At 38.3% G+C, this 12512-nt stretch overlaps 1 protein-coding gene across 2 annotated transcripts in view; it reads right to left on the bottom strand.

Moving 5' to 3' along the window:
- LOC129771966 (sodium/potassium/calcium exchanger 3-like) overlaps window positions 1–12512 on the bottom strand; it is a 56895-nt gene that overhangs the window by 9173 nt on the left and 35210 nt on the right. Inside the window, exons 4-7 of one of the 2 annotated variants that reach the window (XM_055776140.1) lie at window positions 9298–9471; window positions 590–777; window positions 316–502; window positions 66–143 (exon numbers count right to left, since the gene is read on the bottom strand). In XM_055776140.1, the coding sequence (XP_055632115.1) occupies window positions 66–143; window positions 316–502; window positions 590–777; window positions 9298–9471 (627 nt within the window). The remainder of the gene's footprint in view (window positions 1–65; window positions 144–315; window positions 503–589; window positions 778–9297; window positions 9472–12512) is intronic. The other variant, XM_055776141.1, reaches the window with a different exon arrangement.

Below are 12512 nucleotides of genomic sequence, written 5' to 3'. Positions count from 1 at the left end.
TATTGTGAGTGATGTGTGAAAATATAATGTGACATGGGTTTCGGCGAATACAACCAAACATTTACCTTGATCCCTACTGGACATTGATTTTTCACTGCTAGTTGCATCATGTGATCTCCGGGTACGAGCGTGCTTCAATCCACCTGTGCAAACGCGTGAAAAGTGCAGTATAATGTGCAGATAAGATAATGTGCGTATTTTGTACAACAAAAAAAAATTTAAATTAACACGTAACCATCACCATAAACGTAAATGCTAGAGCCATCAGCTACGCAGCAAGACACTGATTTTGTCACAGAAAAAATATCTACTCACCTCTGGCACACTTTTGGAATGTTTTATCATAATACATGACAGCGATGTACACGATGTATAACAGGACCAGTATCAGAGCCTCATACCATTCGACCCGTTCATCATGGATGATACAGATCAGTATCGCCACCGTAATCCCGTAGGCTAAGCAATCTCTCGTCAAAGGCCACCAATCGAGTGGAACTGCCTGGAACAAAATTAAACCTGAGCTGTGAAAGGTAGCTACGAGTCAACGCAATGGATACGACGCAACAGCCGCTCAATTAGTGCTTACCATTCCGGCACCGATGCCACAGCAGGCGGCCACTGCCAGGATATTGAAAACTGCTGACCCCACTATGGTGCCAACTCCGATATCACCTTCGGTGATAAACGTCCCAATCACGTTGACGAACAGCTCCGGAGCTGAGGTCGCCGCAGCCATGAAGGTCGCCCCGGCGACATCATTGGACATGTTTAACGCTGGAACGGAATCATATTAAATGTACATATTATCGCTTACAGGCATGAGCTAATCAATAAAAGACTGCAATTTTTAACTCTTGAATGAATGTTGTTTTTTCACAACTGAAAATACAGCATGTGTTAAATACGTGAAATTTTCGGTACGATTTTTTTCTAAATCAGCAAAAAGTTATGATTAATCATCGATCGAATCAGTATTTGTTACAATTATGGCATCTACACACTTCAGGAACGCGCGACAGGTTTTAGAATATCAAGTATACAAGTATAACTTCACAGATTTATAATGCAGGGTGATTCAGAGTACCTGTCACTCATGAAATGTTTCTTTAAAATAAAACGCTTCAACCAAATCACAGTGTAAGTTAATTCCAGACACAGATACTTTTTCCCTTCGCCACAATTAGTATGCTTGATTCTTGTAGTGTTGTCAGCCTGAGGTAATTCGAGGATCTTCAAAATATTGTCAAAATAAAACCTCGAGTTGAATTTAACATTGTGTTCAATGAACAGGAGCAATCATTCCCAATTTTTGGAAAACCATCGCTGGGAAGACATTTTGAAATAATTTGAATGGCCGGATTAGCCTGAGGAATCTTTGAAAGATAGCACAGCTTTCGCATACACTCGATCATTCTGCTAATTATGTTTATCTTGTAGCAAAAACATTTTTTCACCTGAACCACATTTGTACCACATTTTTATACTGTTGCAAGAGTTTAAGGTGAGAACATGTTCTTGCTACAAGATAAACATAATCAGCAGAATGATCGAGTATATGCGAAAGGTGTGCTACCTTTCAAAGATTCCTCAGGCTAATCCGACAGTGAGACTGTCAACGCGTTGTGTTCTATTAGTGTAGTTAGGTCCAACGTCCTTCTTCCAAATACTTTGCTTGAATGATTGAAACATTACTAGCTGTCTGGTCATCTCACGGCCAGATTGGTTAGGTTTACGACGAATCCGCTATTTAACTATATATAACAATCGCTTAAGTCCTAGTTTTGGTTGGGTTTTGCATGAACCAGCCTCCTTCATCTGTTTTATGGTACGAATGATAAATGTTCTGTTCGCTATTCTTAAAGATATCCCGCGACAGTTTTAAAAACCAAGGGGAAGGTCGGGAAAGCCAGACAGGGTGAGAAAGATGGACACTACGGTGCCAATGAATGTACGGGAAAAAATCGACCCTGAAATTTCGAAACGTAATCCCATACGAAATGTTCACCATCTCGAAAAAAAAACACCATATGAAAAATTTCAGCTCAATCGGACTTAAGCGAGAGTGGCACAAAGCGGTCAAAGTTAGAGTTTTTTGAAAATCGAAAAATCACCCAAAACGGGGAGTAAAGGAAATCGGGGTTTCAAAAAAAATTGATGCCAAATGTCTTAAAATTACATGAAACGTCGAGATCTACTGTCATCTAGAAAAATATTTTTTGTCAAAAATCGACAAACACACTCCGAACACTCCATCAAGAATACTTTGTTTTGAAAACAAATTGATTATCTTCTCCTTCTTTATCTTAACCCACTAACCAATAACTGCGTTTGCAAGAGCAACCGGAAGTTATGGACGAACCATCGGATGGAAGAGGCTGTAAAAGCTGTTAAGAGTCCCCCGTGAACACAGCTGCGTTGAATTTCAGCATTTCAAGAACAACACTTATACGGCACCTCAAAACTTCCACTTTTTCACCACAGCTGGGACCACTTACGACTGTTTTCAGTCAGCAGTAGGAACAAGAGCTAGTGCGACATCTCCTCGACATAGATTCTATGCGATGTCCATGACGGAAGTCCGAAAATTGGCTTTCGAACTGGTGAAAAAACGGACCGAAGCATTCGTTCAATAAACTAACTCAGATGGGTCAGATGGATTAAATAAACCAACTCAGAAGACTGGCTTATCGGTTTTAAAACGTAATCCGAATCTGACATTCCGGAAGCTATTTTAGACTTGAAAAAATGAGAAAAATTATTATTTTATTATAAAAAGAGACTTAGACTATCAACTTGTGATGAGGTAGCTTTAAATTTTTATGAAATTCACGAAAAAACACAATTTTTACTTAGGGTGTCCGTCTTTACCATCCTTCCCCTACTTGTGCCTTTTCAATCCACAATAAATCATTTTTTGTTATCTTGTTCAGCCGTTATCTTCGATACCGTCATTATTTCCCAAAATCATCGTTCAAAATCGAGTGTCGATTGTCCAATACTATTTTCTACACTTCATCAATGTTTTCGTTTGTTGTAGAATTTTTCAGGCGTCCAGCACGCTTTTCGCCGTTTACATCTACTCTGCCCTCTGAGAACATATTGCACCAACGATAAACGTTGCTTCGGTTCAAGGTAGTTTCTTCTGTAGCTATTCCACAGGCTCTTTGACCTATTTTTTTGGAATGGACTGAAATCGAAGACGAGCCAAAACACAAGCAAGCAAAGTAACTGTCAAGAATTAACGGAACACTCAAAATTGACGAACTTGTCAGCATAGGTGAAAGATGTTGATACTACACTGCGTTTCACAACTATAGAACCATTCATTTCCTCTGAGTTTCCAGAGATATGTAAGAAGTCGGTTGAATTGAAATATATAGTGTGAGATATAACAACTATCTTCATTTAAAAGACCGTCTATTTGAACTTTATTGTTGTGTTCAGGCACGAAACATAAAAAAAATCCAGTGTTTCATAACTATAGAACCAGATCGAAAAACTCTCACTCCTTTACAAAATAAATGTCAATTTCACATGAATTACAATAAGTTTCTGATTCGTAGATCATCTTCAGTTCTCAATCAGTTCAAATAACCCATTCGGGGTGGTTTTGACCAAGCTGTGCCATGTTGTAGTGTGTATCTCGTTCTACGCAGAGGATAGTACTCGTTTAAGCTCTTCAAATCACTCATACTGCTTGTAAGCAGCATCTACTATTCGTACAACCACTCCTCATAAGATCTTGATAGGGTTATGATCTGGTAAACAGGCTGACCAGTCCATAATCTGAAGCCCTTATTCATCAAATCATGGTTTTAAGAATTGATGCCAAATTTCCCAATTATCACATTGTTTTTGTTGTAAAAATAGCACTAAATGATTCTGAAGTACTTCTTTGCACTTCTGAATATTCATTCGTGTTGATGGTAAGCTACCTGAACCAGGCCTTTTTGAGAAAATTCTCCCCAAACCATAAAGATCTCATCTTCAAAGCTGCGGGTCCAAAAACTGATGTGGAAGCTAATGCCATGGGTTTCACTATTTCAGGAGAACTTCTTTGATAAAAAGAAATTCAACTTGAATAGAATTCCTTCATACTGGAAGTACTTACAGAACGCGTTATGAAATTTTTCAACTTGTAACTTTGCAGGCAGCAGATTGATGGTTTGAGGGAAAAAAATCAAAACGCCCTTGTTCAGATAGCTTTTTATCAACACCAATGTACAGTCAAAAGCGCAATGAAGTACTTCAGAATCATTTACTTCTGTTTTTGCATCAAAAACACCATGATAATTGGGTAATTTGGCATCAATTCATAATATCCAGAAAGTTAAGGCATGATTTGATGAATAAGGGCTTCAGATTCTGGTCTATGAGTCTATGAACAATGAGAAAAATGAGAGCATTTAAGTTTATGGTCAGGGGGTCTTCGTAGCCACATTAGTTGCCGTTTCGCTTACTAATCGATCGATCGTGAGATCAAAATTCAGGGCTCTCAATTGACTATCTTTGTGTTGTTATGGAATAACTAGGTCCAAGCAACAATAATCAGCGATGGAGATCGATTCAGTGTCGGAGTCCTGGCCTCTCTCTCTATCCATATGCAAGCTCTGTTTGTAACAATGAAATACATCGGGCTGTTGTGCTATAATTAACACAACAATGATCATATAAACTGTCTCCGCTGTCCGGTCTACTGAACAATGGAAGAACAAAGAGGAATACTCTTACGCCTATAATGGCTACTGTGTTATTTAATATTTATAGATACCATAAACATGTAACATGTACACGATTAAATCCGGCTCCGTTACAGCTAATGTCAATGAGCCTGAATAAATAAACAAATGGGATTAAAAAAAGTTTCTACAGGGGTTTTTTGGACACAAACAATATTATTTAGAATGCTAACCACCATTCAATAATTTTTTCCACCCGTCAACACAAGTCCTACACACTGTTGAGCTATTGTTCAATACCATTGTAGCATAATCATTTCGTACCTTAACCCTTTCGTTACGAGCGTCGTCTATAGACGACATCCGCGCAACAACCTGTGTGTACGAGTGTCGTCTATAGACGACATCAGGGTGATACTGCACATCGATCACACTTGTCTCATCCTCTGATCGATTCACATTAGAGGGGCTCTGAAGAAACGTGGTGTAAGTGATATTTTCGATTTTCTCTTTATCAACTTTTTCTTTCGTGAATAACTCAGCTGCAGAACGTTCCAATTTGATTTTGCTATCAAAATCGATAATTGAGGAATTACGCTCCAGTCTCCTTCAAGCTGTTACTCAGCCGAATTTTAAATACATTTTTATTGATAATAATTGCAAAACCTTCCAATATGTTGTTGTATAAAACTTTAAAAATAGCTTCGGCTGCGCCGAAAGATGTGAATCCGAACACAAGTTTACCTAAGCGCGATATTCACACTTTTCGGCGCAGTGCTCCGTACAGCGATACCATTCCGACGGAGCGAACTACCGTAGTGAAAGGGTTAAGTTCAGTCCAGAATAAACCACTAAGCAAAACGGTCGCAGTATTTTCCACTCCATCCAGTGCGTAAATTTATTTCGCGAAACTTGAATCCCGAAATTAATTTGAATCCCGGTTCTTGTTTAGCGTTATTCAACAGGGGGTAACACGCCAAAATACTTTTTGAGAGCAGTCCCAGCATTGAGCGTTACGTGAACTGGTTCGGGAAGGAGGGCCATGGTAGGCAGAGGCCGGTATGGTTTCCTGATCCACATAGCAACTGAGTTTCAGAACGAGAATGAACTTTTATATTTGTGATTATATTGCTCCAGAAGACGAAATTCGTTTGATTTTTAAAAAGTCTTGCAATTGGCCAATATTTTTGGTGACGCTCTCATAATTGGTTTGTCAAACACGATTTCACTTTTTTTTTGTTTGGTTTGGTTTGTCGAACAGATCGAAGAAAAAGACATTAGGCATAAGGTGTTATGTGTCAAATACATTTGACTAGCACACGTTGTTCATTTTTCATCTATTGAAAAGTGTCAACTATTTGGCTTTGGTCAACCTCCTTTAAGCGGACCTTACACGGTCAACTTTATTGACAATATGATGACATTTGAGAGCATAATGACAGCTGAACATGGCCGACGACGCAGAAATCCGGATTTTCTGATTTTCGAGCATCAATATCGTGACATTTAATATGGATGCATGATGTTGACATTTTACCTCACGGACTTCCAGACTGAGTTGCCAGATATGCAAGCGCACATTTAATTTTTGTTAGTCTTTTTTGCGATTGCAATTAAAATTTATAAACTACTGAAATTGTAGGAATCATAAATGGAAGCTTTTGGTTTGGAAAACCGATACTTTGAATAGCAAAATACGGTACTTTTCACGATACAAATCAAAATTTCAAAGTAAACTGACAATGTGATAGTGAGAGAGTGGATGAAACTAAACAACGTTTTAGGAATTTTTTAACGTTGAACTCGGTCATTCTTTGCGCTAGTGAGCGGGTTGTGTGTTTCTTCACACTTCGCTATAAAATTTGGAGAATGAGAAGATCTGGGAAAATCACAGATGAAAAAACATCATGTGTTAATTCAAGCTACAGTAGAATCCCGATTATCCGCGGAATAGTCGGGCAAACTCACCGCGATTAACGAAAATCGCGGATGACCCATTAAAGGACAAAAAAATGCAAACACGAAAAGAGATGTTTCAACATAAAAACTATGTTCTATCAATACAGAAATCAATCAACTATCCATCTATAAGGTCGTGTATACCAGTGGCTAAATAATGTAAAAGCTATGACCACAACAAAAGAGCATTGGCCTACCACTCACTAACAAATTCCGGAAAGGCCTATTGATTTACTATGGAACTTGCAGTCACGAATAATCCGCAGGGCGGATCACCCGCTCGCGGATAATCGGGGTTCTACTGTCATAGTCTCATTTATGGAATAAAAACATTTGCTTGCAGATAAAATAACTTGCATATATTTTCGCAAACTAAAATAATCTGGCATCTCTGAAACTGAAAGGAACAGTCTGTATTTGTGAAACGAGTATTATGATGTATTTTTGAGAAGAAAAACCGAATTCTAAGGTGTAAATTATGAATGAAAATTAACATTTACGAATCAAATTAGTATTCTATGTGAATGCAAATCACTTTTTTTCTGCAAGTGGTGAGAAAATCCCATACAAAAATTATGTCTGAAATTGACGTTATATTTTAATAATACATTTTAGTAGGAATATCTGAAAATTCAGAGGAAATAGGTTAAGTTAAGGTTAGGACTACGCGCTTCAACTAATTAAATAATACCAAGTAGATATTTTCATTCAAATTTTACCAATTGAAAATTGCCTTTTAGCCTTCTAATCTGATAGAGAATAGTTTGGATCCCAAACTTAAATGTCGCCACTAGCCATCGCAGATATTTTCGTTGTCTCGGGTTGAGGGCGATATTGACCATGTAAGGTGGAAAAATATTGATTGAGGTTAGATCAGATGTTGAAAGTCTAGTTGTCACGATATTGAAGACACTTATTGTCAATCCGGTTGATCGTGTAAGGTGCCCATTAGGACATTCGTGTACTAGCAAACAGCATGTGACAGCAGCAACAAACATGCGAGAATTGTCAAACTCTCAAAAGATGTGAATCAAAACGCTTAGAAATATACTACCAGGTGGGCCAATACAACAAAACCACTGTGAAGCAAACTTCAAAATAGTGTTTTTTGTGCATAGAATACAATACGATTGTGCAAGGTTTGTGAACGATATTCAATACGACATTTTACGTTACAAATGTCCCGTGTTTCCTATACGTGAGCGTGTATTTTGGAATAAAGCTTTCTTCCGTACTACTTTCATATGCCATATGCTTCCACTTAGTGATCAAACGGTCACACCATAAACCATAAGCTCGTCTTGACTTTACCGACCAGTTTGGCAATGACAGTTGAATTGACGCCACAATCTTGATTCGCAGATCACGTTATCTAGGCCAGAAGCAGGAAAGCACAATCACGAATACGAATGTTTATATGTTTTCTCTTTCTATCGAACGTACACAGAAGCAATGAAAACAATTTTATTCTCTCATTCGTAACTTACTTTGATTCCCGCTCATTTGATTTTAGTTTGAATGTCATTTGATTGCCAGTTTTTTCATTGACGACTGAACAAGAAACAATGCCTGAATAATTTCAGAACAAATTAGTAGCTAGTCAAAAATGTCAAATCAATAATTTACCTATTATGCTCCGTTCAATAATTATGCTACGCCGAAACCATATGACCATACTCAATTTTATGGCCATAATTCGACTCGATCAGATTCTAGGATGTTGGGCTCTACTACACGATAATGTACCGATAATGATCGTTCATCAATTTTTGCTCGAAAACATTCAACCGGAGCGCCGAACGATATTTCTCGAAAAGAGCCGGCGCATGTAAAAGAGTATTGACATTAGAGGAATCCGCTTTTAATAATAAAGTCAACAAAAGGCTCATTTTCATTACCTGCTCTAAAACTTAACTGAAACACATTGACACACTTCGCAGAATTAACAAATTCTTTCGGGGACGTCAATGAAAGAAAAATAAGAAGAAAATTGAGAAATAATATGAGAGTTCCAATATTGGATACTTTTTGGTTTGAAAGACAGCAACATTCTAATACTGATGTGAAGTCCAAAGTCCGCTGAAACAAGAGCTGGACTCAATCTAATCGTGGAAAAACATGAAGATTATTCCAGCAACTATTTTATAGACAATTCATTACATTAAAATACACAGATTTAATGAACAATAAAAGTATAAATGAAAACCGTGACCAAATAATGTTTAGATTAACTTTATAAATGTTACCGAATTTTATATTCAATGTTCATTCAATGTTCAACAGAAACAATTAAACCCCTATATTTGTTTGAGAATATGGCAAAGATTCTAGTTAAAAAAACACTATGCCAAAGTAAATTTTTTTCTAACATAGGACTTCGAAGGAGTAAATGTGAATATTTATTGTCAGATTTGGAACATAATATATATGTTATTCCTTATCGTTCCTTATCGGAGAGAAATCCCTTCAAGAGACAAAGTTTCGTTTTGTAAATCATAAATATAAATATATGCACAGAAATCATAAATGTAAATATGCACAAAAAATCCCTTTGGTTTTTCAATTTCATATGAAGTCGTTCATTTTCGTCATATAACTCAGATTATTTATTTACACTATTGCTATCAATTTTCAAAACCATTAAAAGTCAACTTACCATGGCATATTTTTTCGACGGCAGGTACAAAATACTTATCACATACTACAGCCAAAGCTACAAATAAATATAAACTAGCGATTGCGTGTAACACTATGGCCCCGTTCTGTCTCTGTTCCACCGTGAACAGGTCTGGCGGGAAGTCCTCTATCGCAGGTGGTGTGCAATTTAACCCTGTGAAAGAAAGAACGCCGCGCGACGATGGCGGCGGCGGCGGGAGGGAAGAACACAAATTTACTACAAAATTCACAGATGCAATTGACGAGCAAGAAGATATCACAAACAATTTGCATGTGCGCGCAAATGAGTCTCATTATGGCTCATAAATGTTACATCGTTCCGTAGTAGGTGCATAGCAGTACCGCGCGAGCGAGCGCTTGGATGTCGTGTGGGAGTCGGTAATCTAATTTGAGTCACCGCAAAGTAACTCCAGCGGGGCGTCCTTTAAGATCTCTGCGATCGGCGTATTTTACCACTAATTAGTGCCGTCCATCGTACCGCGCGAAATTGCACTCGGGGTACCTTCTTATGAATCATAATTGAAATAAATTACGAGCAATTAGCAGCGTTTCGTGTGGGAACGGATTACGATTGATGATGCTAGATGAGTAGAATACAATAAAATACATTCCAATACATAACATAATTGTAAACAGCATTAATGAATATCGGAAAAAAATCTAAACGTTACGATCATCGCAAGGCTTCGTGCCCAAATTACGTAACGCGTGAATAGGTGGGAGGGAGATCGAGGATGCATCATGTTTTGCGTTACGTAAGAGATAAGTGATCGAACATTAGGATTTTTAGCGTCACGTAATATATGCAAGAAGCCCAATGATTTCAAGTTTGTCATAATTTTTCCATTGAAATCTAAAAGAACATGTTCGTACGTCTATCATCCCGTTTTTCATGAATGTGAATGCACTCATTCTGACACCTATTCGTAGGCTAGTATCTATTTCCTTTTCATGGCATATTATTGGTGTTTCGTTTAATACATGGGGACACAATACGTGTTGAAGTCTCCCTAAAATGGGTCGCTCTTTTCGAAACTGCGTTTAACCCTTTCACTACGGCAGTGTGCTCCGTCGGAGTGCTTCTGCTGAACGGAGCACTGCGACGAGAAGTATGCATATCGCGCTGGTGTGATCGCTGTGCAGTATCACCCCGATGTCGCCTATAGACGACGATCTTAGCGAAAGGGTAAATACGAAATACATGCGATACTAAGCAATCGCTTTCTTTCTTTGAATGTTTGTTCTCAAGTCTGAAGTCGGAATTTGAGTATTTGTGTATGATTTAGATTTTATATTTTATTTGTTATATTTTATTTGTTGCTCCTTTTCCTTGCATCCAATTCCTGGCCCAAATCCTTAAAATAAATGCAACTGAAACCCTGAGACAAAAACTACCAATAGAGAAGTCGATTTCGGATCAATCATCTGTCAAATTCGGACCTTATTTCTGTTTCTGACTATTCGATGGACATTTGAAAAATCATCTGGCATCCCTGGTAAGCCAATACAGTAGTATCTAGTTTCTCGTCAGCAGCTCACACTGTATGAACCAGGCCCCGGCCAAGAGGATATGATCCGCGAGTCAAAATGTGTTGCAAGTTTAGCTGTCATTGCCAAACTATCAAACTACTCGGTGAGCTCAATGCAGATCTACGGACTAAGGTGTGCCCATTCGCTAATCATATTTAACTCGAAACAATCGTCAAATTCGTGAAAATTTAAGTTTAGTTTCGCAATCTTAAAATTTGAATGGAGATTCTTAAGTTATTCGATTACTTAAAACACGATACTCTCTTAACCGTTTGGCAATATATTTCATAACACAAACATTTACAAAAACTCGTAATTATAATATAAAATCATCATCAGACACAATTCCAGTTCAATATTACGTAATACTGTATTGCATAGAATACATATTCGAAACAGAAAAGTAAATTTTCATTCATTATTTTTGATTTTAGAAGTGTGTTAATTGTTGGCGCGTTCCTCAGCGCCAAGGCAGTGGACTGTAAAGCGAAAAGAACGTTTCAACTGTGTGGAAATTAACTCTTTCTTCCGCCTTGAGAAAGGCAGGTATTGGTTTCCACAGCAGTCTACTAGCCAGATATCGATGGTGCAAAGGTTTATTCGGAAGGCAAGAGTGCACTTGGAAGTCAAACACTTTGCTTCTAACTAGTGGTTTATTTGACGATGTTACAATATAACGTGTAAAAACAGAATGAACAAGCTCTCGACCGCCACCTCTTTTTATGTAGTTGTGAACGGGTAGCGTTAGCGATGAATATTGGTTCGTCGGTGCATGGTGATGTCGGTGATGCATGTCCCGCGCATTCGCCCAATGCGTGCAACGATGACGTCATTCCGGAGCGGTCGAGTCGGGCGCGAACATTAATGTCATCTTGTAAATTCATGGCTGTAGAGTGGTTGTCACATTTTGACCCACCTGGCGGTATGTTAAGCGCCTTGATTTACACCAGCTTGATAGTTTGGCAGTTCTCGCGAGTGACAGTGGTCGCAAATTGCATTTGCAACCTAGACATGTTTGACACTGTCAAATGCTGTGTATTAGTATATGGCAAGACGGGTCTATGGTACTAGGTGAGGCCATTTCGTCACTAAGTTGGTTAGGGGAGCGGTATATGAAAACAGTACGGAAGAAAGCAGAAGGGGAATTATTTCCTTGAAGCGTGAAAGAGACAGACTGATCACGAGCGAGCTTGGGCACAAGCGTATTGTATTTTGTTTACAAACAAAACACAGTACACTTCCAAGATGGCTGAAGAGTGGTTTTAGCAAGTTGGCCCACCTTAGGATATACTTCTACGCGCCTTGGTATATGGATGCCATAAGGGTGGTGTGAACGCGAGATGAAGAATAGAAGGTGGGAAGATTCACGGGTTTTGGTTGTGTTAAACTTTGATTGTATTAGTAGCCAGGAAAATAGGAAGTTCACATACCAGGCATAACAGTCAGTTCAGTTACTCAAATAATACAGAATTGAATGAATCAACGAATAACGTCGAAAAAGGATATATAGAAAATAACAACGTATTTCCCAAAAATATTTTTCGCATTACATTTATCATCTAAAAATAAATAGTTGGGGGTCTCCGTAGCCATATTGGTTGCGCGTTCGCTTAGTAAGCGATCGATCATGAGCTCAAAACTCAAGGCCCCCATTGACCATCTTTG

The sequence above is a fragment of the Toxorhynchites rutilus genome, chromosome 2 (genome assembly GCF_029784135.1).
Source record: "Toxorhynchites rutilus septentrionalis strain SRP chromosome 2, ASM2978413v1, whole genome shotgun sequence".
Classification (NCBI taxonomy): Eukaryota; Metazoa; Arthropoda; class Insecta; order Diptera; family Culicidae; genus Toxorhynchites; species Toxorhynchites rutilus.
Note: the sequence above shows the minus strand (reverse complement) of the source record. Positions and strands in the feature narration are given on the sequence as shown.